General features: G+C 48.5%; 1 protein-coding gene across 17 annotated transcripts in view; it reads left to right on the top strand.

Moving 5' to 3' along the window:
* NCOR2 (nuclear receptor corepressor 2) overlaps positions 1-26,524 on the top strand; it is a 154,381-nt gene that overhangs the window by 91,847 nt on the left and 36,010 nt on the right. For all 17 annotated transcript variants that reach the window (XM_088135275.1, XM_088135283.1, XM_088135272.1 and 14 more), the window contains 6 exons: positions 1,615-1,757; positions 9,229-9,388; positions 15,482-16,004; positions 20,210-20,330; positions 21,256-21,490; positions 26,025-26,189. In XM_088135275.1, coding sequence (XP_087991401.1) covers positions 1,615-1,757; positions 9,229-9,388; positions 15,482-16,004; positions 20,210-20,330; positions 21,256-21,490; positions 26,025-26,189 — 1,347 coding nt within the window. The remainder of the gene's footprint in view (positions 1-1,614; positions 1,758-9,228; positions 9,389-15,481; positions 16,005-20,209; positions 20,331-21,255; positions 21,491-26,024; positions 26,190-26,524) is intronic.

Genomic DNA, 26,524 nt, shown 5'->3' with positions numbered 1-26,524 from the left:
CCTCCTCTCTTTCAAAATGAAGGCTCAAACTGCAGGCGTGTTCCAGGGAGTGTTTGCAGACTCTCAGAAGTTTCATAGGAACGTTGGTGTTGGTGCAGGCCCAGCGGGCTGGAGAAAAAAAAACAAGTTTCTAGTCCTTAACGGGTGCCAAGAAAAACAGTGTCGCAAAGAATTACCTTCCCTATTCCCAAGTCAGATGACAAACAGATGAAGCAATTTGGTTTGCATCCGATCCTCAAACGGGGCCTGTTAAAAGGCAAAGTTCTCAGGCAGTTTTCCCAACCTCGTTACTTCTATTTTTATCCTCGTCTTTATTTTATTTTATTTTATTTTATTTTTAATCTGGAGAAGATTAACTGTTTTTACGGCTCTCCCCTTTCGAGCGAGAATTGTTTCTCCTTTGGCAGTGTTAGCGTTGGTTCATTAAAAAGGCATTACCGCACGAGCGAGTCAGGTTGGCTGCGTTTTAGGTTTTACAGGGGGAAACCTATCTGCACGGTCTCCCGCTGAGATTCGGACGGTTTCTGCCGTTTTCCTCACTGGCGAGCGCTTCGTTTTTATCAAGGAATATCTTGGGGCTTCAGCGGGGTTGGAGGCATTTTTAATGTTCCTGCGGATGGCATAAGTCGCTTTGACACTTTCGGGGGGGCGGTCCAGATTGCTAGATCTCGGTGGGTGCCCTGCCGACATCGTCCCAGCTAAGAACAATGGTCAAAATGATGGACCGGATCCAGCCTTTATTTTTAAGCCCATGGAAATCAACGGGACTCTTCTAAATAAGGCTAGGTCTGAAATCAACCTATTCCGCATGTCAGTGGGAAGATAGATTGCTGGCTGGAGCAGAAAAGCAGAGCCTGAATCAAATCGATAAATACAATGCTATCACAAATGGCACAGGGGTTGGCTAGCTGGCCAGATATCTACAGGAACATCCGGAGTTTTTATGGTCATTGTTCCGGGTATTATGTTTCTTAGCAGTTGATAGGTTGCGCTCCAAGGTGGTTCTTTCAAGATACTGAACGGCCGTTCCCACCCAGCGTCTCTCATCGGTTGCCATCTCATCCCTTCCTAGAAAGGCCCACCGAGCTCCGTCCCTCAAGTCTGTAGGAAGCAGGAGCAGGTTGTCACTTTCTAACCCAGAATGTTGACAGTTGAACTTGACTTTGTCCTGTTTCAGAGAGCTAGCTTTAATACAACATCGGTGGCCAGCGTGACTTTTTTTCCCCCCAGCGATTTGTCTCGTGTTACACTTAAGGTTTGGGTTGTTTTTTTTTTTAACGAGGTGTGTGTAAAAAGGATGCACGGCCCCATTCTGTGACTACGTCGCTCTTGCTGGCTTTCTGTTAAGGAGAACAAGGCCAGTGAGAATTAGAGCCCACTCATCTTGGTCTTTTGAAACCATTTTTAAACCTCTTCCATTTTTAAACCTCTTCCATTTTTATCTCCAGATGTTAAGCCCCCATGCAACCACCTTTGGGAAGCCCTGAAAGCTGGCCATCAAGGCTAGAGGCGTGCTTTTCTTTTTAAAACCAGACAGGAAAACGCAAAGCGTTCTGACACCGTATCGGGTTTTAACCCTTGTGACTTGTGCTGTTCTACCTGTACGATCCACAGGTCTTCTTGAACATGGACGCAACTGGTCAGCAATTGCCCGGATGGTGGGGTCTAAGAGCGTCTCGCAGTGTAAAAATTTCTACTTCAACTACAAGAAAAGACAAAACTTGGATGAGATTCTGCAGCAGCACAAACTGAAAATGGTAAGCCCCGCGGGTTGCCGGCAGCGCGTCGCCGAGTCCTCCGACGCGGCCTCGTTCTCCGCAGCGGTTGCTCTTACCTTCGGCATGGCTTGGAGTGAGTGCGAAAACGGTGTGCCTGGGTGTGTCTAGCAGCCATGGTGGCCCAGCTTTGTATCCAAATGTTTTTAGTCCAGAGGAAAAAATATTTGCATTGGCAAAGCGGGCAGCTGTCGTTTGTGGGTCATGTGCACCTTAGTGTACGCGGCAGGTGAGTTTCTGACCCGCGGAGGTATTTCTCGCTACCAGGAAGCATTTGCGTGTGTAGGTGAGTGGTGTGAAAGCAGCAGAGGGGGAACAGTGATCTTTGATTGCCGGTTAGAAAGCTTTAATCCTTAGCCCCAGTTTTGCTCAGATGGAAAAGTGAGCTTGTGATGACAGATGTGGCTATTTTTAAGCCCCCTAAGCCCTGTTGATACGGGTGTTTTAGGGCACCCTGCTCCTTGGATGAACGTTGGCTCAAACCACTGGGTCATGGTTACTTTCCTGCTGCCAAATCTTCCCCTTTTTCATAATTATTATCCCAAAGATTTATTTCTCACCTTCCAGTTCAGGGCGGCAGCAGGGCAGCGTTCAATAAAAACATAAAGGAAGCCATGTAAATCAAGTCTAAAACAGCACAAATAAAACCCCTGGTGAAACAACATGAATTAAAAGCAGAGTTCTGTCCCGAGGCAGCAGAGGCTGAAGGCCTGGGATGTTTCAGGATAAAACTTCTTTAAAATATTAGGGTAGAAGCAGGAATGGAAGATGCTGGAAAAGCTTAAGAGGACTGAACACCCAAAAGAGGATAAAGTAGGTGCTGGGGGAATATTCTGCAAGAGGCTGGGGGATAGTCCTGGGAACCCCCCCCCGTCCCCCCCAAATCCCAGTGTGAGGACACTCTAATCAAGGGCTCTGGAAGGGGGGGTCAAGCTGTAAGGGGTCAAGCTGGAATAGAGGGGAAGGGGGGAGTCCTGGGAATGCGTAGGGCAATGTTTCTCAACCTTAGCAACTTTTAAGATATGTGGACTTCAACTCCCAGAATTCTAGGGGTTGAAGTCAACGTATCTTAAAATTGCCAAGGTTGAGAAACACTGGTGTAGGGTGTCAAGATGGGAATGTGTAGAGGGTCAAGCTGGAATAGAGGGGAAGGAGGTGGGTATCTGGCAGACCTCAGCTAAGCCAAACAGCACATGACGTTAAGCCATATTGTGGCCTGGTTCAGCTGCGTTTGATATAAGGCCAAAAACAAATGCCTCTTTCTTTTCCACCTTTTTGTGGCTTTTCTTATTTTTTTTTTTCCCCCTTTCCAAGCCCGCGTGGGTCTCTTGAACAACCTTGCGAAAAAACCGGAATTGCCCCAATAAAACTATTCGTGGCGTGGAGATGAGCAGTAGGGCAGAGGCACTGGGTGTGTGCGCGCGTGTGTGTGTGTGCATGTGCGTGCATGCGCGCACCTATCCATTGTTTAAAAAGTTACCTAGCAGAGAGGAACAGCAACAGCTGCTGTTCTTTTTTATTTTTTTTCCCCCCCTGGGCCTAATCTTATCAAAAGGATCAAACAGGGCAAGGCAGAGAAAAAGTAATTGAGCGAGGTAAAAAAAGAAATCTTAGCAATGAGGATGGAATTTGCAGGGAAAGAAGGGAGAAGAGAAAAGTAGAGAAAGAGGCAGCAGATGGCAGATACAGGCATGAAGCAGATTTAACTGTACTGAGGTAGGTCTCACCATTTGTCGCCCAGGTCGATTCCTAGTTTCGTGGACCTGCTGGGGCAAAAGAGTGAGCAGGATTCCTGGCGTTTTGCTGTTCCCCCTTTCTTTTTCTCTCTTTGATGGTGGCCCTTCTCATGGTCCTGATTCAATCTCTTTTGCCATTCCAAAGCAAGCGTTCTGGCTGCTGATGGCTCTGCGGTCAGTCAGGGTGTGGGTAGGTAAGGGCTGCTTGTAAAATATATCATGCATATCAGTGGTGCCTCCCTTTTCTTCCTGAGTTTGCAGGGAGAGGATCTTTTTTCATCCTTAAGCCAAACTTATTTTAAAGCTCATCCTTCCACCAATTTTCAGCAGTCATGGTGAGGGTGGGTGTACTCCACCTTGGCGGTTGCCTCCTTGCTGAACGGCAAAGGGAAGAAAAGAAACGTGATGTGGCAGTCCTGGGCCCTGCAGGTACATCAGTTGCAACGTGTCGTTCTGGCGTCTCTTCTGTCCCTTCTGCACCAAGGAGAATTGACGCGCACGCAGAGAAAGATGCTGCCTCAATTGGGCAGATGTTACCAAGCTCACTGATGTCCCACCGGTCCTTTCAAGGGCCCAGCAGGCTGCTTTGGAACGACTGAGCGCCGCCATGATTATTCCTTCATTCGGAAAACTTTGCGGGGGCATCCCTGGGTCCTGCGCTAATCGAATTCTTCAGCTTGGCCCGGGGGGGGGGGGGGGGGCTCTGCAGTCATCACAAAGCACAGCTGAATGCCAGGCTCGTGCCAGTGGGTGTACTGATGCAAGAGTTTGCAGTTTGCTTGTTAGTGCCCCTGGGAATATGAGTGTCTCCTCTGATCTCTGGAGGGAAGGGGTGCCAATGGGCAAAGGCAGAATGGGTCAGTTTTAAGGAACAGGGTGGTGGAGGGTAGGATTTCAATTCTCCACTTTCCAGCTCTGCCCTTTCTGCCTTTCGTTCCCATTTCTCCGTTCTTCCTCTTCGGATGCTGGCGGTGGCTTTCTCTCCCCAAGAGTGATCCTGCTGGATCACAGCTAATCCCCCGTAACCCTACTTTCCCAGGACCCCACTGGGCACCCCTGTTCTTCGCCATAATCCCATGCCAGCGTCCCCCCTTGCGGCGGCGAGTTCCTGAAGTTGCCCTGTGCGCCAGCATTCTTTCTCGTTGGCGATGGATCGATTCATCAGTGGCGAGCAAGGCACAATCCATTGATGAATTGAAAATGGCGAGAGAAGGCCAGTCCGGAGGATAGCAAAATGCCACGTTGGGCGAAACGTTAAAAAGAGAGAGAGAAAGTCTTGGATACCTATTGAGTATCCATTGAATATCGGTGGCGTTGTTTCAACGTTAAACATGTGTGTGAGTGTGTAAGAGACAGAAAAATCCAAATCTCCTGAGCTCCCCAAGCCTTGATCTGGGGACTTCCTCTTCGACCTCAGGGGTCCCTCAGAGAGGAGGCAGAAGCCATCGGCTCGGCCCTTCGGTGACCTCACAGCAGCTCAGCCAATCCCCTTCCGAGTCGACACATTCACACATTACGGCCTAGGCATGCTCTTTCACCCTTATGTTTCTCCCTTGCAGGAAACCCTAGCTAGTTGGGCATTTGCCGGTGCCCGTTTTCTTCCTCTTTGGCATTTCAGATATCTTGGGCATCTAGCCCTGCTCCGGGTGCCAGTTCATTTTCCCCGGTTTCTGCTTTCTGGTGTAGGATCTCTGTGCTCCTTGATCATCCTCCTTTAGCCTCTGCGTCTCCCGGGTTGATGTCATTAGCCTGATTCGGTCATTTTCTTTGGACCAGCAGTTTTTTTGGGGTATTTTCTCTTTCTCTCTCTCTCTTTCTTTTGTTTTGGCAAAAGAACAATGAACGCTCAGCTGGTTCGTATTGCCATTCTTCTTTCCTTTTTCTTTTTCTTTAAAAAAAAAATACGCTATTGTTTGCTGGCAACAACAGATGTCATAAATCTGAATGTAGAGAGGAGAGAACAAAAGCTGCGGTTAATCCAACATCCCGTTTTCCTAAACATTTGCTACTTTGCGTGCACACAGCAGGCGGGACGGTTGGGTCGTGGGGAGGGGCGGGGGTGCGCTGAAGAATTCAAAGGCATTTTGATGTTGGGCTGATCAGAAAGGTCGCTGGGAAAGTTAGGAAGCCGACAAGCTTGGGAGAAGAATTAAAAATGGGGCCTGGTTGGTGCAATAAGCAGAGCCTTCACTGGAACTGCTTGGTTTTGATTTACAAGGCTCGGATTCAGCTGTCAAACAAACCGGATTTAACACATCATGGCTTAGGGCTACGGGCAGACCCATCCACTGGGTTTCCGCCATCCGACGGGGTTCTGCTCAGAGGTTTTAGTCCCCCCAAGTCACCTACATTATTAACTCAATTCATTGCATTTTTAAATTTGTTCCTTGTTGCATTTTTGCACCACCCGGTCCTCCGCCTCTCTGGGGTATTTGCAAACAGAATCCCCAAGCCCACTGAACGATTCTGGAGAGATCAAACTGACTGAAAGGTGCCTAGACAGCCTCAGTATTAAAAAAAAAAGCATCTGAAGGCCAGTGAGAAGGGGGGAAAAAGCTAACGCGATGTTGAGAATATTTGTAAATGCCACCAAGGATGTGAGACCTCCACGGCGGCTGAGGGATCATTCCAGGTGAGTTTACGGCCTTGGGTCTCTTGTGCTGATGTTCTCAAATGTTGGGGGGAGCCCGGATTTGCATGGATTTGCTAATGCTCAAGGACAAGGACGTCCTTCCGTCCTTGAAAACGTCATCGGCCTGGAGTTGACAAAAACATCTCCTGCGGTCATCCCCCGGCTGACCTTGGCTGATCTTTGAAAGCCAAGGCAAGCCAGACCTGATTGGTGCCTGGATGGGAGACCACGACGAAATCTCTACCCTGTAGGCAAGACCAGGAAGTCAAAAGCATGTCCTGGAGCAAAGCACTTCGACACACTCGCTGGGAAAAACTGCCTGGCTCCATCGATGGGGTCATCCAGGAGTCAAGCTCAACTTTATCTTGATTGCCCGGTGCCAGCAGTCTGGCGTAATGGTTAAACCACCAGCCAAGGATTGCAAACGTGCCTCGGGATGAACTCGCTTTGGCCCGGCCTTAGTCCTCCAGATTTTGCAAATATTTGCCTGGTCTCCAGATGTCCATCACCATCTTCTGGTGAGGATTGGTTAGCCTGGCGAGACCATTTTCCACCCGCCCTGATCTTGCGGAAGATCTGCCTCCTCCTCCATAATCTTCAACGTCTGCATTCACGTTCCCGTGGCACATCGGCAGCCCTGTGCTTTTTAATCTCGAGTCTCTTCCTCTCCCTCTCTTGCCTTGACCCCGTTCTCCAAATGGAAAGCTCTCGGGGAGAACATCTGTCAGCGGGAGGGCAGAGCGCACTCAAAAGCTGGTTTTCCAGCTGCCCACCCCAGGTTATTCTCTTGCTCCGTCGGTTTGCATGAGTCACCCAGGACGCACGGAAGAGGCGGCCTGGCCAGGACCACTTTGCCATAGTAACGGGAGCGTTGCCGCGCTTGTATTCACATCATCGAGCGCCCCAGCGACGGGCAGGCTGTTTCTCCCCCGATAATGGGCACTTATGCAAATGGTGTCCCTGGCAGGCGTCCAAACCCAGCCAAGGCTCTCCTCCACGGAGGAAAGCCGCCTGATCGACGTGCCAAGGACTTCCCGGCTGCTGGTTGGGCTGCTGGTTGGGCTGTGTCCCCCTGCCACGGGTCTGCGGGTGGGGCTGCTGACGTTCCCCTTCCGCAGCTGGGGAACGGGGGCCCGATGCATCGCTTTTCCCCTCTCCCTTATGCCAGCACGGGAACCGCTCTCAAAAGGCCGTTGGCCATCCAAACTGCAAAACCCTAAAATGATATTCCACCACATGACGCCGGGAAGCCAACCCACCCTTGGCTTTATGGCAAAGCAGCATGTTTTTCCCGACCCCTCCTTTGGGGGCAGCCCCCTGGGATTGAGGTGCAGTTCTCAGACCCAACCTGTGGAATTATTTCATCTCTGGGTTTGTCCGCTGAATTTAGACCCCCCTCCCTTTCAGTGCACCTCCGGCCTCTTGGCAGGGGAACTTTTGAAAAGTTTGAGGACCCGAAAAAGAACTGGCACTGGGAGTCCACCACGTAAACAGGCAAAGAAATGGTTTGACTGGTCAGTAAGTGGCCAGAGAAGAAGTCGTCTGTGGAAGGTCACAGAAACCTCAGGGATTGGGCCATGGCGGGAAATAAAGTTATAGACAAGTTAAAGCCTTTTCTTTTCTCTATTTTCTATCTCCTTTTTGTTTCTGTTTCTCTATTTCTATTTTCTCTCTATTTCTCTGTCTCGATTCTATTTTCTGTTCTCTTCCATTGATACCTTTTATTCTGGTTTTTGCACTTGCTAAAATCCTGCCGTGGTGGGAGTGCACCTGATCTTAAACTGTATGACCCTCTCCATCCCATCCCTTCTGTAATCCCATGGGGGATTTCCTAGATGTTTTCTAAGACCCCTTCAACTCTTACGTTCCATGGAAGCGGGTGACTCCTTCAGCGTTTCAGGCGAGCATCTTCCATCTGATCTGGAGTCATGCACCTTTCCAGGATGATCTCAGGAATCTACCGTAGTGACCAAATTCAAATCTGCTTGCTTCTTTTAAACCCTCGCTTCTGTCTGATGATTGACCATGATCCAGGGAGCTCTAATCCTACCCCCGTGGTTGGAAATCCATTCGATCCCCCAGACCACCCTGCTGACATAATTAGGGGCTGCCCGTTCTCTAATAAAACCTGAAAAATACTACTTCTTCTTTTTTTTAAAGGAAATGAGTAGCTTTTTGTCCTGCGTGGTTTTTGTCCCGGAGCAAACCCCACCGTTTTATGGAGCCTAGAGTGAGTTTGGGCTCTATGCTTTGGGAATTTCGTTCTCTGCTAAAATAAGAAATGGGTTTTCTGTACAGATGCCTCTAAAATGACTTGATTTCCCCATTGCAGCAATAACATTTGGGAAGGGTCCTGGGTAAATGGTGGGTACCTGTCCGTAAAATGGGTCAATGGCTTTAGAACAGGTTGGAACACGCATGGCTCTCCTTCGTAATACAGGAATTCTGATATCTAACGCCAGACATATCATGTTAGGTTATACAAAATGGCTTTTGGGCCCATTTAGCACTGCATTGTCCCCTCGGTGATTGTTGTTTTCCAGAATCTTGAGCAGAGAATGGCCGTTTTGGTAAAATGGCCTTTTTTAAAGAGGGGGGCCAAGCCCTGAACTCTAGGTCTTTGTAAAGCCGGTGTAAATATTTCAAAGCATTCTCTGTACAAAAACATAATTAATGCAATAGACCAAAGTAATAGCAGCAGGTGTGCATTTGTGTGTGTGTGTGTGGTTGTGTATGTGCTCCTTCCTATTGTGGTGCAGTTGATGCTGTAAGACGTCGTGAGGGTGGGAAGGTAGACCTTAGAAAAAGCGCTTTTGAAGATGTGCATGTTAAGCCAATTCTCACAACCTCTTCTTTCTTTAGGCTCCCCCTTAGCATACCCGCCCTCATGCACAACATTTTCTGATTGTTTTGACCGCCTGGTATTTTTTAAAATTTTTTTTAGCAAAACAGTCCCTTTCTCTGCCCAGTTTTGGCTCCCAGCTGCCCCTCCCCAGTGGAATATCATCTTTGCTGACGCGGCGATTGACATCAAGATGGTGTTCTACCAAGATTCACACCCTTCTTTTCTGTTTTGCTTGCTCAGGAGAAAGAAAGGAACGCTCGGAGAAAGAAGAAAAAGGCCCCTGTGGTCCAAAACGAGGAAAGACCTTTTCCCCCCGTGGCTGAGGACGAGGAGATGGGGCAAGATGGGTCGGGCACCAGTGGCAACGAGGAGGAAATGGCCGAGGAGGTCGAGACGGAAGGTAAGATGTTCATCCTCAGGATGAAGCTGAATCTCTTGGCCTGTTTTTGCTTAGACAAATAAGCAAATGGGCGGCATCTTTCTTCCACTGAAGGAAAGAGTTTGGGTAGCCTTAAATGTCACTGTCTGCAAGATGAGTAAAGGGCAGGGCAACCCCACGCCAGAGATGCGTGGCAGAGAAGCAGATGGGCAGAAACGCAGGCTTTGGTCATGCAGGACCTCCCGAGAACTAACTTCGGTGTCAGACGTCGCTCGCCTGGAGAAATAGCAAGAACCCTGAAGCTCTGAGAAGTAGATTTATTATAAGAAAGGCAGGGAAGCCATTGTGAAAGAATTCTGGCGACGGCTGTCTATCAAACATGAGTTCAGTTTATAGCGACATCACGGTTCGAATTCTTGTGGCTTTTGAGTCTGAGAAATGGGTTCCACCTTCTCTTGTTTGGTAACGGACTGTGCTGTTATCAGGCTGTTTGTAATTAAGAACTGGCGCTCACCCTCCCTTATCTTGCTGAGTGTTTTCTTAGGAAACAGGGCATCTGAAGAGAAAACTGCCTATTAAATGCAGATGTGCTGCTGTTTACAGCAAGGACAACCCCATAACTATATGTTTTGCTGTTGAGCAGATGTTATGCCGTGGTTGAGCTCCTCGGCCTGTTTTCTAACTTGCTACGGTTGAGTGGCATATTGCAAACATTGCTCAGTTCTTTCCTGATTATTAGTTTTCTCCCTTCCTGGTATTGCTTTGTGTATTTAATACCCATAACCTCCCATCTATCTCCCCAGCACCTTGTTAGGACTTTCCTATGGCAGAAGAATGTGGGATGACCTTAAGGAAGGCACATAGGAGCCGTTAGGGGAGAGAAAATGACATTTCAGTCCTGGGAAAGGGGAACGAGTGAGAAAGAAACTCAAGATAAGCCCGCCTTGATTCTATTTGGTGTAAGGGGAGACAAAGGAAAGCTGTGGCAGGTTTTCAAGATGCTGTTGTGATACCCAATAACCACAAAGTAGCATTCCTGTAATCCTTAATATTTCTGTTTCTTCAGCTGGCCTGCCTCTAAGGGCTGACCTTTATGCTTTGAAGCCCGCCCAGGTTCTCTTCACCAACCTTAGTGGCTTCCATTGAATAGTATGTGGTGGCCCTAGGAAAAAACCAGAGCGTTGTAATGCTACAAGATGCTGATAAATACTAAGTACTACCAGATTTTCTGGAGAAGGGGCCAGAAATTACGTTTCCCAATTGTTACTTAACATGGCTCCTTGGTTTCATCTTTGGTAGTCATTGGTCCAGGTCAGTGTGGCATAAAGTGTTGGCTCATTGGCTAGTTGGCATCAGAGAGAGAGGGTATAAGAACAGAAAATGGAAATGATCAGTCGTCCCTGTTCTTCCTCGGGAACTGAGCCAGCAACTTGCAGAAGATGCTTGTAATTTATCGCAATCGCCCCATTTAACTTCCGTGGGAGCGATTGAATAACTTAACAGCCTCCGCCCCCAGCTCCAAAGAGAAGGACCGGCGGTGGCGTAGAGGCGGTTGAAAATCTCTTCCAGGCAGTGCTTAAAGGAACTCATTACAAAGCAGTTTTCAGGTAAATATTCTGGGTCAGAGAAGCAGGTGTGAGTCAGAAACGGTGGTGGGGGGATCTCATTCAGATGGGAATGCAACAGCTGGTTCAGAGGACACCCGGTACACATACATGATGTGTTTTGCAAGCACTCTGAGCGACAGCTGCTCCGGTTCGTCATAATTTAAGGCCAGGCGCTGAGACATCTGTCTTAGCTGGAGGGAGTGGATTGAAAGGGGTCTTTCAGTGGCCAAAGTGTCACAAGATCAGGAGAGTCACTCAGCCCTCTGCCTCGTCCCTTGGTTGTTTCACATTTGGGAGGTGTGTCGGTCCTGCGGGAACCGAGTCGTGAGCGTGCGCTGCCCACGAGCATTGCTTGCCCTGGGCCACCTTTCAGCGTTCCCGTTGGCATCGCTCAGCCTCTTGCGACGGATTCAAATTACCCAAGGCTGTTTCCCGGCGACCCGCTCAGCCCCTCCTAGGATTTCCCCAGATTGAAAAGTGCAAAAAAAAATTAAGAATTTAGTAGCAATCAAAGTGGAGCAAACCCAAGATCCTGCACGCTTTCCCAACTGAAATGGGGAGAGTGACATTTTTTTTCTCCTTTCTCTCTCTAACCAAATGTGGGCTAAATCTCTCCCAACCTAAGACAGATTCCTTTCTGGTTAGTTTTGGGGACAGGAAGAAGGGAATTGCTTTTCAGCAAATCTTGACAGGGAAATAAACATCAGCGATGCTCAGAATTCGGTTGGAGAAACGTATGAAACGGGCAGAGACCTCCCCAGACTGGGTGGCTACTATTCCCTGTTGAGTTGATTCAACCAGGGTTTCTCAAACTTGGCCTCTGTAAGACATGTGGACTTCAACTCCCAGAATCCCCCAGCCAGTCTGGGTGGACTTCAACTCCCAGAATCCCCCAGCCAGCCATGCTGGCTGGGAATTCTGGGAGTTGAAGTCCACATGTCTTCAAGTGGCCAAGTTTGAGAAACACTGATCCAACCTAAAGCCCCCCCCCAGCCCCCGTACTTCTGCCTTTCCCAAAATCTGGCTTTGGGGGAAATTCCTCCCCATCCTTTTTAAGACCTCTTCATCTCCCTCCCATAGTTTATTTGGAACCAGGTTCCAACAGACTTTCACACGCCTTGCTCTTTGGAGGGATCCTTGAGCACCTGAAGATTTCCAAATAAGTTTCAGGAAGTGGTGAGATCATTTCCTTCCCCCTCTACCCCACTGCCAAGCCCGGGGCTCCGGCTCCCTCCCTCCATTCGGCCTCCCCTCGCGGCGGCTGCAGCAATCTCCATTTTAAAGCGCACCCGTACATTCCCTGCATCCTTGTGGTGCCTTTTTGGATTCAATCCCGGAGCTGGGGTGGAGTATGGAACTCCGTTCCCTTTGCTCCACCAGAATTTGAAACTCTTCTGGGGCAAGCCAAAAAGGATATATAAAGATACACGTTATAAGCTTTTCTTCCGTTGTGCCAGAAATTCCAGGTTCCGCGCCAAGCCGAGACACATTCTGTTCTCCAAACAAGCAAGGCGGTTTTAATTAAAATTGGGGAAGGTGCCTACCTAGATGAACATTGGTTTCACATGTGTGCGGGGCATTGTGCAACAAACCTGGGGAAATTGTCATGATGCAACCGGGCAACTTTTTAATAATGATGTTGCTGCAGAGTTCTGCACCTCCTTATCAAGTCAAATGTGCTGATGGCGTGGTCAGAACCTGCACAAGTTTGCCGGCGTGTTCACTTGACTCCCAAGAACTTCTCATCGAGAACCTTCTCCCCCCAAATCTAGGGTAATGTCCCCCCGTCCCATCCCCCTCATGTCAAGCTTGACTCCTGAGGACCACATGGAGCTGTTACCTGGTTCCAGAGTTGCAAGGTGTCCCCTGTTGTTTATGACCCCAAAAAGAGGACTTCAACCCTAGTTTTCTTGACCTTTCATTGTTCACGCTGAGCATTGTGCCCAGGTTTTACTACCACCCTGAGCTCAAAACAGACACCAACAAACAGCGTGAAACCTGCGGTTCTTTGGCTCCATTTCGGTCATCTTCATCTCGCCCTTTGTTTTCATGGAGAATTAGAGACATGTCCCTGTTTGGAGAACGTCAAGATTTACCCCCCAGCCCTGGTTCCAAAGTTGTAATTATTAACTTGATCCTGAAGCTCTGCTAGGTTCGTGGAGTGGGTTTTAAGGCTGCTGCTATTAATTTCCTACCGACCTTGACCTGCATTTCACTTCAGTGGGATTGCAGCTGTAAAGAACATAAAATCAAATTGGAAGGCTGTAGGACTTCTTCGCAGATGGGCAGATGGGAGGCTGTTAATTTTTTTTAGTTGGGTAGGGTTGGCAGCCCCTCACAAGGGCAGGCAGAATTACGTTGCCTTCCTCTTTCTGTGTTAAAGCGGGTGACCTTGAGGTAGGGACCATCTACCCAGATGCTTCAGAACAGGCGGAATTAATTTTAAAGGAAGAGGAAGAGATTCTCTGAAACCGTTATCGGATGCTTAGCAGACTCATTCTTAATTTCCAGGCTCATCTTTTTGACTTTCTGTGCCCTTGGTGTTAGTGGCATCCACTGTTGCCTCCATTCTGAGTTGCTCAAGGAGGTTCAGGAACTTGGTGGAGGGAGTTCTTTTGAAGAGCGAAGGGTCTTCATAGCCCAGGGAGGGGAGTAAATGGAGATGGATGCATAAGGGCTTGAATAATCACCATCCGTGGCTTGACTCAGAAAGAGCAATCCTGGTTTAACATGCTGAGCTAGATTCAGAAATTTTCACTAAGTGGCTTATGTGGCTTTAATCTGATTATTCAGTGTGTATTGGGGAAATCGAGCCAGTGGTAAATTAATCTAAAATTATGACTTAGCACGTTATGTGTCTGCTGACCAAGGACAAGCTCTCTCCCCATGCTGGTTCTATAGTTGTAAAATTCTTACATTGAACCAGAAACAGTGACTGACTTCACACATCACAGTAAACCAGGAACTTGAACCATGTTTGCTGGTTATGTGGTCTAGTTCCCACATAATGTTATCATAATTTTCCTGGCTGGACATCACTGAAAACGCTGGTTTAAGAAAACAAAGAAAAACCAACTCCTTTGCATCTAACCAAGCTCTACTATAAACTAAAGCTTATAGGAACAAGAAGTTCTTGGCTTTCAGGCAGAAATGCTCAGGCAGGCCGAGGGCAGTGCGTCCCAAGGCCAAACATATTCGTCTTTCTTTTTCTCTTCCGCAAACCACGGCAGATGCTGATATTGTTCTAGCTTACTTATTTATTTATTTATTCAATTTGTACAGTTTAGAATAGTTTAGAAACGACTTACTTTTGTTTCTTATATATATTTATTTATAGAATATTTTTGCTTATATTTACTTGTAGGATAGTTTAGAAACAACTTTTTTTTCCTTCCTAATCTGGAACCTTTTAGAATATTAATTTGAGGAGCTGGGGTGGGACAGGTCGCTTTGCTTCCGGTAAGGCTCACCTTTCAGATTACAGTGTTGAAAAATGATGAGTTTTTCTTACCGCTTCTGTACAGACAAAATGGAGATGGCTGTTGTATATTTATGAGTTTGAACATAGAGGCAGACAAGTTGGGGAGTCAGTTTCAGATCATTTAACAAAGAGAACGGGGAACTTCTGTCTGAATCTCTGATTAATTTGGCCCTCTTAAGAAACAGTCCAGCTAAGTGTATATTGTGCTTCGTCTCCTGCATATATACATTTGTAAGACAAAAGGACCCATGTTTTTTTCTAGCTTGTACCCATGAGCTAATAAGTAATAATGAGGGCCCAGATAATTCTGTGTATGGAGCACAAGAAAAATCCATGTGTGTGTGTGTGAATGCCCACCTTTTAAGACCTTTGGAAGGGAAGATGCTGATCAATTGCTGATCTGACACCATGGGTTTGGGGGGGGGCTTCTGATGGGTTTTGATGCCGGTGGATTGGCACGTGTCGTGTTTTAGTGTCGCTGTTAGTGATTTCTCTCTTGTTTCTATTTAGTAGACGGCTCCGCGAGGTTTTGCTTTGATGAAAAGCTGTGCACAGATCAAGAAGAATAGCCACAATTAAGACCCCCCACAGATGGTGGTAGCGTTGCAATAGGTGTGCTTGCAGCAAAAAGTTCCCCTCCTAAAAACAGTTAGTGTAATAATAACCAACGGGCCTAAAGAAAAGAAGATGGTCTTTGGTGGACAAGCCCGTAATGGTAGTTGAAAGCAATCATCTAAGCAGTGTTTTGCGCCGGGCCTATCAGATGTGACTCTTTGGCACCTAGGTAGAGAAGGAACCCTCTCTCATTCTGCTTGCAAAAATCAGAGGAAGCCTCTCTTCTCCGAAATCAACAGTCATAGCCCTTCTCTGGCTACCACTATTCAGAGTTAAATAATGCATTGCAATTCACTAGCTCGCTGCAATAAAATATTTTTTTAGGGCTCCTCTGGGAGGGCTTACTGTTTGTGTGTTGCAAATGGAACCTAGGCATCGAAATGAACAGTATGTCTTTTTGTTTAATTCCAGTTGCCGTTAATAACAGCTCAGACACAGAGAGCCTTCCTTCTCCAAGACTCGACACCAAAAAACCCCCAGAAAACGGGTCCAAACCGAATGCGGAGGCCGAAGAAGAAACAGCGGTCAACACGGAGAAAGCCACGACTTGCCCAGAAGCCAACGCCGTGGACTCTACTGGCCAGACGCTGGAGGGGAGCGACCCTGGTCCAGCTTGTAGTGAAAAACTGCAGGAGGAGCCCCAGGTTGATGCGGTGAAAACAGAAGATGCAGAGGAAAATCCTAAGGACGCAGAGCCGGATGGGGCTGAGATAAAAATGGAGGAAGGGGCAGAGGGTCAAGAAGGGGAAAAGGCCGATGACCAGAAGAGCGAGAGCAGTAATGGCGTGGGGACGGAGGCAGAGGAAGCCCCCAAGCCGGAGAAGAAGGAGAGCCAGAAAGCCAGCAAAACCGGGAGTGCTCACCCCGACAGTGATTCTAGTGCTACGTGTAGCGCGGACGAGATGGACGAGCAGGATCCCACCGACAAAACCAAGTAAGCAGAAAGACAGAGGGTCCCTGGAAGGGCGCAGATATCTCCGTGGAAAAGCTCCCGCACCATCTCAGGGTGCAAGCTTTTGCCACCCCTGAACATGTAGCGTTAGCACCTGCAAGCGGGCTAGCTTCCTTGTTCCTGCGCGGGATTAGGCGAGTCCTCTCCACGGAGAAGTTGTCCGATTTTCAGCAGTGGGACCCGGTTTGAGTCTACGTTTGGGGCTGATGCCGCCAGGGGGAGAGATCCCAGAGTGGCTGGGACTGGTCTGCTGGGCCCAAGGAGGGCGAGGGATTTTGTAGGTGGCAGCGTGGCAGGCATTATGGGATGGGATCGTGCCCTTCCCAAAGCTCACGTTTAGCCAAAGAGCTCCATTATGCATGCGTAACATTGAGTTTCTGGTGCTTCCTTCGGGATGATTCAGGTTTCTGAATACATTGGGTGGGGTGTATGGAAATGAGAGACAGGGAGAGGCGAATAGTAAAGTCTTGGTAAGTGTTTTGTTCTTTTCCTACAACCGTGAGAGCTATTGCTTGCAGAGTCCCATGCGTCAGGAAGGCAGGCAATGTGCATAGAGTCTCCTTGCTGAAAAACTAGAGCTTCCTCTGGATCAGAAGGACTGTAGATCTCTCCGGAACAGCTGGAAGCTGCCTCAGCAGGGCCTCCGTTCAGACCGGTGACTTCCAAAGGGCTGATTTATTGCCCTGATATTCTCAGAGAATTTTGCACGTGGCTAATGATTTGTGACACCTTGTGACGGCAGCTTTACGATGGATCGATGCCCGTCGTCCGGGGTTAAAGGAGGTCAGGCGCCGTGAGACGGTCACTTCCCATACCGTTGGCCGGTTCTCTGCAAGGATGACTGTCTGCCTCCCGTGGCTGAGAGGTGATTTAGTGCAGAGGTTCAGTCAATTTCCTTAAATGCCTCCATATTCTCAGGCAGACATTCATCAAGCAATGACTGACCAGGGCAGGAAAAACAAGAGCTCTGGGAGTACAAATTATTTCATTTTGGTGGAAGCCGGCCAGATACTCCCCACCCCCACCCCAAAATCCACACAGTAAAGACACAGCCATATTGTTAAACATCTGGGAAGATTAACTGCTATCTCCCTGGTAAGCATCTGCTCAATTTCTGACTCGAACGCTTTGGCTGTAATTTAAGGGTGATGGCAAATTTTGGAACCAGCAATTTAGGGGAAGCGCTCAAGATACTTTCTAAAATGAACGAAAGCAAGAAGGACACCTGTATGTTTTGTTTTACTTGGAGTTTTGCAAACGTTCAGGGGATCTTCCTCCCTCTGGGTTGGGGGCTTTTGTAACAGACCCAGCGTTGTTTCTTGGTCAATCCAGAAAGGGGCTTATAACTCTAGAGATTTAAATGCTGTGGCCCCCAGCCTCATTTCAAGAGCACTTTTCCCACTGTTTATTCCAATCCTTGACAAGAAGCTGTCTGGATCCATTGTTGCGGTTCTCCAAACACAGTTTTGGGTGTACAGATGTTTCATTGCCCTGCTTGGTAACATCATCTTTATTCATTTTTATTTATTTAAAAGATTTGTGCGGCTGCCCAACTCTGGGGGGCTCACATCAACAATAAAACCACAGAACCATAAAAGCATAGAACAAAAACCAGTCTGGCACTGAAACCAGTTGTTACCCAACATCACTGCCTGGTATGGTCACAAAACTTCTGCAACCCCAAAATGTAGCTCAGACCATTCCAGAAGTACAATATGCCAATCCTGAGTTACGCTTATTTGCTACCGTTGCCAAAAGCTGTTTCTTCTTGTGGGGAGGAAGAGAAGGAAAAGAGCGTGTTCGGATGAACGGAAGGAAACACATGTATATTTCCAATAAAGATGCTGGAGAGCTCCACCCACTTTTGACTCTGGCTCCTCCTCCCATTGGAATGTAATATGGCCTCCAGCAGATGATTCCCCCAAGAATGTGACTCTTGATGAAAAAAGGACGCCCAGCCCTTCTAGAAAAGGCTGCTTCTGCTCTGCTGTTTCTAGATCAGATCTTTTCATCCTTGCACAAACCATCTCCTCCAGCTTAGGTTGAGCACCTCACCACCACTTTCAAATCATTTTTGCCCCAGGAGATATCTGGTGGTTCACCAACACTTTGGCCATAGACTTCTTGATCTACTTCTGGTTTGCTACTGAGCATTCTCTAATGCAGTATTTCCCAACCTTGACAACTTTAAGATTGAAGGGTGGACTTCAACTCCCAGAATTCCCCAGCCAGCACATGGTTGAGAAACACTGCTCTAATGAGTCTATCTTCCGTTGCTTTGCTCAAAAGATAAGAATCTTTTTAAAGCCCAGAAGTGTCTCCTGGATCCCCCAGCTGGATGTAGCTTTGGAAGGGTCAAAAACAGAGTTACAAGCCAAGGAAAGCTCTTCCTTGTTTGCAGCTCTAGAATCAGATTATCCAAGCTAAGTGTGGAAGATTCCACCATGACGTTCTTGAATAAGAGGGAGATTCACCTTGCCTAGATGATCTGGGTCACAGGGTCAGTGGTGTGCAGGTTGTATATTTATTATTTTATTTTGTTTTGTTTAACAGATTGATATAAAACCCCTTAACAACATAACCCATACATACATGCCAGGTTCCATTAACATCCTGGCCCCAATGCCTGGGGGGAAGGCCATGTCTTCACGGCCTTCCCGGGAAGGCTTTAACAGCGTTCAGCTGTTTCGTAGGCTCCTCCTGGCTACTTCCAAGCCAAATTGAAGGTAAAAGGTCTTCAAAGATAATTATCTTTACATATATATTTTATAAAGGCTGCTGGCGGTGCTAGGAATAGAAGTTCAACCGTAGGTCATGCTAAATATAAATGAATACAGAAGACCTGTACAGTCATGCATTAACTGTTGTCAGTTTATCGCTAAGGGAAAAGCCAAAGATGTTAAGGGGGTAAAAGTGAGCGAGAATGCGCCAAGCAGAAATCTAATCCCATTTTCCTGGTGGTTTAAAGCCCCCTGGGATAACTTGGATGGTTGAGTCTGTTCCTCTTTCAGCCAGTTGCATGACCGTGACATTCCAACATGGTTGATCATCTTCTCCTATAAATCTCCAAAGCGTAGAAGTCATGCCATTATCTTCTGGCAACCTATCAAGGGGATGGGTCTGAGCACGAGGCCGTCAGCCATGTACCAAAAGGTTTTGCCCTGGTGGGATCAGCCCCAAAGACCCTAAACCCTTCTGATGGGGTCCCTGAGGGTCAAGAAGATGCTTGATTTCCTCATCTCTTAGCCCAAAGTGAAACCAGGGGAAGCCTGACAAAAGAGTTATCTAAGGACGCAAAGAGTTTAACTTTCAGCCAGGTCAGAGTTACTGGTCTGCGGTGGAACCAAATCCAGGTTGGCAGTACAGGAATAGCAGTGACCAGATCAGTGACATTCAGGGAGGAAAGACCAGGTTATGCCCTGGAAACTGGGGTAGAGCTTCCAAGTTAACAGGTTTACCAATCCCCTGGAACAATGCTATGTTCATGCAGACAGACAAACCACAGTCTTGTTGGCTAATAATAGATTTCCTTCAGCCCCAGTTTATAGCGTTCAGAGCAAACAAAGTTTGCAAACAAGGTGTGCTGTGGGTCTGGCCTTTGGTGGTGCTTGGCGTCTGACCCAGGAAACCGTTTTTCACTTTGACTGGATTTTCTTTGGCCCCCTTAAGACTCAAGTGGCCCGGATTCTTCTCTTGCAGGGGAGGTGGGCTTGGGATTCAGGGGGTGGGCCAGTCCTGACGGTGGATGTGCTCACTTCTCTCAGGGCTGGGATGGACCCAAAGAGCCCCCCGCCCCTTGGCAGAGAGAAGAGGGATATCACAATCCTCCTCCAAATGGCTTTACGAGTCAATTCAGAGTGAAGGAGAAGGCCTCTGTTCAAAGCTTCTTTTAGCCCTGCGTCCCAATGGCTTTTCTTGGTATTGTTGCTCGCCTAACCCACCTCACAGGGTTTCTGGGAGCAGGGAGGGGGGGATTTAAAAAATGCCCTTTCTTGAACATCAGATATTTCTCACTCTCCTGGTTTGCTTGTTAGGGTTGGGGTAGAAAAGCCCTTCCCCTCCAAAGCCTTCTGGGTGTGTGGTCGGAACAAGTCCCCCAATCTCCTGATCGCGAAGCAGTCTGGATTTCTGGGCCAAAGTGGTGTTTGGAACCGGATTCTCAAGCAGGGTTCTTGGTCTCCCTGCAGGTTGCCGGCTGCCCGCTTGAGTCTCCTCAATGCCCCCAACGATGCCCGGCTCAGCTCCTCACCTCAGAAGCCTCTGGACCTGAAGCAGCTGAAGCAGAGGGCTGCTGCCATCCCGCCCATCGTGAGTCACTCCTCCTTCTCCTTCCCCTTCTCCTTCTCCTTCTCCTTCTCCTTCTCTTCCTCTCCTTCTCCTCCTCCTCCTCCTCCTCCTCCTCCTCCTTCTCCTTCTCTTTCTCCTTCCCTCCCTCCCTCTTCCTCTTCTTTTCCTTCTCCTCCTCCTCCCTTCCCTCCCTCCCTCTCTCTTCCTCCTCCTCCTCCTCCTCCTCCTCCCTGTTCCTCATCTCCTTCCTTCCTTCCCTCTCCTTCCTTCCTTTTTTCCTTCCCTCTCTCAATGTATAAGGTCACCCACCTCTACAACAGCTTTGGACAGCATATGGTAAAAGCAGTCGTACAATACAATTAACCGCCCCCCCCCCAAAGCATCAGAAAGGAAACAACCCATAAAAGACAATCAGACACGCAGGATCCACCACCCGTTCTGGGCCAAGGCCTGGAGAAAGAAGCAGGGTTTCAGGGCTCTTTGGGACACGGCCGGGGTGGGGTGGGGTGCCAGGCGCATTGCAGGTGGGAGGGTGTTCCAGAAGGCAAGTGCTCTGGCTGAAGCCTCGAGAGGAATTCGTAGCCCCTGGCTGCGCTGGAAACCCGTGCTTTGGAAGAAGACAGGCCTGACCACCATTGGCTCGCTGAAGAATTGGGCACGGATGGGGTGGAATGGGAAGGTGTTGGTGGCTTCTGCAACATCTCCAAGTCGGACAAGGGGCCCCCAAGTCAAGAGGGCCCCGGGCGTGCTCTAGGAATAGCATCGCCAACTCAAGCGTTGCATGCACTTTGCCCTCCAGCTGCTCTTGGAATGAAAGAAGGGAGAGAAGAAATTCAGCGGTGCTAGAAATTTCTCCACCAAGGTCCTGAAGTGGGCTGGGGGGGCCATTGCCAAGGACATGACTCCACCCCGCCCCCCAGCTTCTCCTTTCCTCCTTTCCCCGCAGATTTCGGAAGGCGTGCTGGAGGGAGCGCTGCAGAGTGGGGCTGCGAAACCCCCGGTGCCGGCTCACGCCTTGGCCCTCTACCAGCAGCAGATCACCATGGCCCACGAGTGTGCCCAGGAGGACGCTGCGCCCAGCAAGCCGCTCCAGCTGCCTCCCCCCTCGGAGAAAGAGTCCCAGCTCGCCAGCAGCCCCCGGGGAGCTCAGCACCGGAGCCCTGCCGAGGCCGACAAGGACGGTGAGTGTGCTTTGGGGTGCAAGACCAGGCTGCTTGGAGAGATGCTCGGGAAGGAGAGGAACTTCATAGCCCGCTTCAGGGCAGGGCAAAACTCTGCTTTCTCCCCCTTGTAGGGAATCAGGGTTAACCTGGGGAAAAGGGGTGTCTCGACAGCCCCGTTTCAATGCCCAGAGGCAGGAGATCACTTTTATTCACCTTCCTGCTACTCGGGTGTTCGGAAAGGAGCAGCGCCAGGCCACGGGCAGACGGCTCTCCCGCCCTTCTTTACGGCTTTTAATGCTCAGCTGGACCCCACCTTTCACGTGCAATCAGCTGCAAGGCTTGCCGGAGCAATGCTTCTTGTAAAAGAGTCCTTTTTGCACTCAGGGCGGAAAGTAGTGAAGCTCCTCATGTAGGATTTACAGTTTTCCGTTCCCTCCCTCGGAGACGTCTCAGGTTTCAAAGGACAACAGCTTCGGGTTGACTTGTGTCGTCAAAGCTCTTGTTCTCGGAAAAGAGGCCGTTCTCTGTTTCTGCATCTCGGCCTCTTGGGGAGTTGGGGGCAAGGTATGGATCGGGCACACGTGGGCAAGCCTGGAAGTGTGTAAGCCCGCTACGGCCGCATGTCGGAAGACCAAGCAGAGGTTTCTAGGGATGGCCCTTGTTGCGGCCACTGACCAGCGCGATAAACCGCTTTGCAGTTAAAACGATGAATCCCACCTCGAAAGACAGAAGCAGTTTCTGTCAAATGACAGCAGATCTAAAACAATGCAAAGTATAGGCTAATCGTGAGAAGGCGGCACATTTTGCAAGGCAGGAACTTAAATACTTAGGTAATGTTAAGATCCCCCCCTCCCCCCGGTTGTCTGATTTGACAAAATATGATCCTATAAAACTCCTTAATGATTCCAGCAAAAGAGGAGATCTGTAGCTCAGGGTTGAACTGTGGAGTTCTTGGTGTTCTCTGAGCTTGGAGACGTTTCATTATCCAACTAGGTAACATCATCAGTGCGTCCAGGACTCCACCCCTTAATGAATATAATACTCAACCCTAAGCAGGATTTTCAAGAAGGCCCACCCCTTTCACTTCCTTCACCCCAGGTAGATAGAGCGTGGTCATCTTTTTTTCATCCCCCCCATCCCAAACAGCCTCCTCCTGATTTTAATGCCCTCTTTGCAACCTCCCCGCCTTTTGAGCAAAGCAGAGGGGGCTGGAGATGGGAATTCCAGCGTGAGAAGAAAGGTCAGTCTTGCTCTGGTGCACCCCAGATAATCTAGAAAGACTTGGCGAGTGAGTCACGCAAGCACATGTTGCATCTGTGACCTCGAGACACCCGCCCCCATCTGCCAACCATGTTGTTCCTGAACTGGACTTCCAGCCAAAGCATATTTTGGCAGACCTTCACCTCTCTTCCACAAAAAGCTTTGGAAGGTTTGGGAAACATTAGCATGTGGATCGTTCCCTTCTCCCCCCCCCCCGCCCCCCAGCAGCCTTTTTCCTCTTCCTTTTCTGTGTGCAGCAGCAAAGCTGCATCGTAGACAGGAAGAGGAGTGGATGGATTCAGAACAGTTGGCATTTCTTCTCTTTCGGGCCATACAGCTTCAGTGCAAGCTGCGCATTTCCTATTGATTTAGTTGCCCCCTTTTCACTTGGCCTTTTGAGGACGGCTGCCGAGCCAAGAATATTCATTTGGATGACAAATCGTATAAACAACATCTCCCTTGCTCCAATTCCAGGGCCTTGATAAATGACAGTAGTAACCTTCTTTCTGGGGATAAGTGCTATTTTATCAAGAAGGGCTTGAGTTATGACTCATCTTTAATGTACATCGTAAGGGAGGGGGAAAGCCAGAATAAAGTCAGCCATGGTTTAAACTTCAAAGCATTTTCTTCCCCAGTTGGGGCTTGAAGGGCTTTCTAGATACATGAAGAGCGTCTCTCATTTGACCCGGGAGGCCTAGAGACCCACCACGGATGGTAGACCATGGATAAGTAGCTGGCTTCCTCATGTCATGAATGGGATCTGCTCTAGATCTTTCTTGTCTCCTATTAGATAACCCCGGTTGGGTCAAGTAGTGAGAGCCATAAAACCAAATGTAGCGCCAGTGCAAGCTTTCCAACACAGTGGCTGTAATCCTCCTCAACCCACCCACTTGACTCTGGTTAACTATGTGTTTTCAGTCTGGATGCCTTCCATCTCTGGAGGCTTTTAAGAAGAAGCTGAACAGCCACCTCTCATGGATGGTTTAATTGGTTTTCTGGCATATTGCAGAGGGTTGGGTTGGATCAGGGTTTCTCAACCTTGGCGACTTGAAGTTGTGTGGACTTCAACTCCCAGAATTCCCCAGCCAGCATGATGGCTGGGGAATTCTGGGAGTTGAAGTCCACACAACTTCAAGTCGCCAAGGTTGAGAAACCGTGGGTTAGATGATTCTTGGGGATTCTACCAACTTAGAGTTCTGTGATTCAGATGGTGATTCAGTGGAGAAGACTCACCTGCTGGACTCAACATTTGGACTTTTTCGATATGGCAATTTTGGGTGCTCACCAAGGAGCTATTGTTCTGCATTCACGTGGCATCACCCACAAGGCAAAGCATAGACTTGAACTCTGGCTTTGGACCACCCCCAAAGCCTCTCTGGTATACTGGCCTTTTGCAGATGCCTATGAACTTCTTGGAAGGCCATAAAGTCTTTTATCATACCAAATAACTCTTCCAGGATTTTTGCATGGAGGCAGGGCAGGGCCTTAGATGGTTCAGTTTGTTCCTTTTCTTTGAAAGAAGCACTAAAGAAATGCTCGCCCTTTCTCTAATAAGCCCAAAGTCAATCTCTTTATCCGAGCATGGTCACTTTTAAGAAGAACTTCCTCATGAATGTATCTTCTCCATTGGATCAAGGCTTGGACTGCCACCTCGCCTGATTCAAGACCTCTCCGTTGTAAAGGCATTGTGAAAGGCCATAATTTCCACATCTCCGCCTGGGCCTGGCCTTAACCATCTCTGCAGGAGAGACATGGAGGTCCTGCTCCCATCTACAGCGTGGCAGACAGGGAATTACCAAGAAAAATGAGTATCAGCTAGAGACCTCTCCCCTGCCGATGTCCGCCTCTAAGCTATGCAGTTGACCAGCCTGTCTGCTCTGGTGCTGTCCTTGGGAAACTGCATCAAAACCACAGTTCAGGTTGTAAATCATGAAAGCTAAAGGAAAGCATGGATGTCACTTAGAATCCTTTCTTCAAAGCACAAGGCAGCCTTCCAAAAGCTGAAGGAGCTGCTCCGGAAGGTGCAGATGTTCTTGACTTCTCTCATTGCCGTCTCTTTCTCACATCTGCAGTGGGAGTCCTAGCACCAGCATGGAAGGGGGAGGGCCAGCCAGCCACTTTCTGCCCATAGAAAGCACAACAGGAAAGCTACTCTCTTGAAAATGTGGGCTGTTGGATTCCTCCAGAGACCTTCCTTGATGGAGCAGCACCCATTGAAGTCCTCAGAGCTCTGGTCCTTTGCCATGGCAAAATGAGCCAAGGACTTGAAGCCCCGCCTTGTGACTTAATGTTAGCTGCCTGTGGGAGGACTTGATTTCTTTTCTTAGCTTAGGGACACTCGGTAAATCTGCATTCGCATGAACAAAAGTAACACAAGCATTCTGTCCTTCCTTTGGGGAAGGTCCTGGAGGGCATCTTTCAAGCTTCCATTTTCTGCCCCCTTCTCTGACTCCAAGCTAAAGAAACTGAGCTCAGGACTGAAAGTTTTTTTTACCCTTCTTTACATATGAAATATTATTAGGGCTTCTCACTATGAAAACCAATGAAGGGCAACTCCAAAATAAGACACGCAGAAACACCAACAGTCTGAAAAACAAGGGTAATGGAGGCTCTTGCAATTAACTTTTGAAAAAGTTAGGCTCTTTCATTCTGACGCCAAATACTGTTCCAACAGCCCACTTTAAACAACAACAGGCTGCAAAACAGAATGGCAGCAGGCTCCATTGCAGTTAAAATTTCAAAATGTAACTCAAAGGTTCAGGTGTAAAGCAATGCATTTCAAGCTCATCGTAAAAGTTCTGCCTGCCTGTTAGATCTGTGGAGGCCTTGGGGTTCTCTGAGCTTGGTTCTTTTCTTGCAAACGTTTCATTACCCGGCTAGGTAGATCTGTGATGTTAGATCTGTGATGGCCCATTCACCCAACGAGGTTGATTTGGGGGCAGTTCAGCTGAATTAGCCAGTTGGGATTTCAATCTGGGTACTGCACCTCCAGTTTGGTGCAGTGCTGAACTAGAGGCCAGGAGACGGTGAGTTGCAGACCTTAGGCTCAAAGCCAGCTGGGTCCCTCTCTCAGCCCTCAGAAGATGGTAATAGGAAGCTAGTTCCAAAAATGTTGCCAAGAAAACTTCATGGATTCATCCATATGGTCTCCAGAAGTCAAGACTGCCTCAAGTGCATTACACACACACACACACACACACATCCAGTGATTTACTCATGAAATATACTGTACAATCTTCCTAAACTGGCCATTCTGACGTCCAGTTGTCTTGCTGTTTCTTTCCCCTTGTAGAAAAACCGGTGCTTTTCACCCCGCTTCCGGATGGGCAGAAGCCGGGTGGGGAATCTGCCATTACAACCTGTTGGCCACCAGTCCTTCCCTACCAAGGATCATCAAGAGATGTGATCCGAACCTCTCCGCACACTGAGTCTCATGCATTTCAGTATAACCCCTCTGGTGAGTCCAGCTCTTTGCTCCTAGGTTGGTGGTCTGAAATGTCCAGGGTTGTCAATGCCAATGGCTTTGGACAGATTGTAGTTCTTGGAGATGGTGAGTTGAAAGGTTGCTCCATGGGGTAGCCAAATTCCAAATCCAGGACAGAAGCAGAGAACAGCAGAATAAGGATTGTAAAAGAAATCCCATGTGGATCTTTAGATTTTTGGCTCAGTGGGACACAAGTGATGCAGACAGTCATGAGTTACTTGGGGCTGTGTAAGTTACAAATCCAAGTTTCTCATAACAAAGTAGGCAGATCTTTCTTAGAAAAAACTGATTTCAAATAGCTCTTGTAT

This window comes from Python bivittatus, unplaced genomic scaffold, assembly GCF_059951505.1.
Source record: "Python bivittatus isolate LINGU-HERP-01145 unplaced genomic scaffold, Pbiv_v1 ctg000100_np1212, whole genome shotgun sequence".
Lineage (NCBI taxonomy): Eukaryota > Metazoa > Chordata > Lepidosauria > Squamata > Pythonidae > Python > Python bivittatus.
This window is presented reverse-complemented; position numbering and strand designations above follow the sequence as displayed.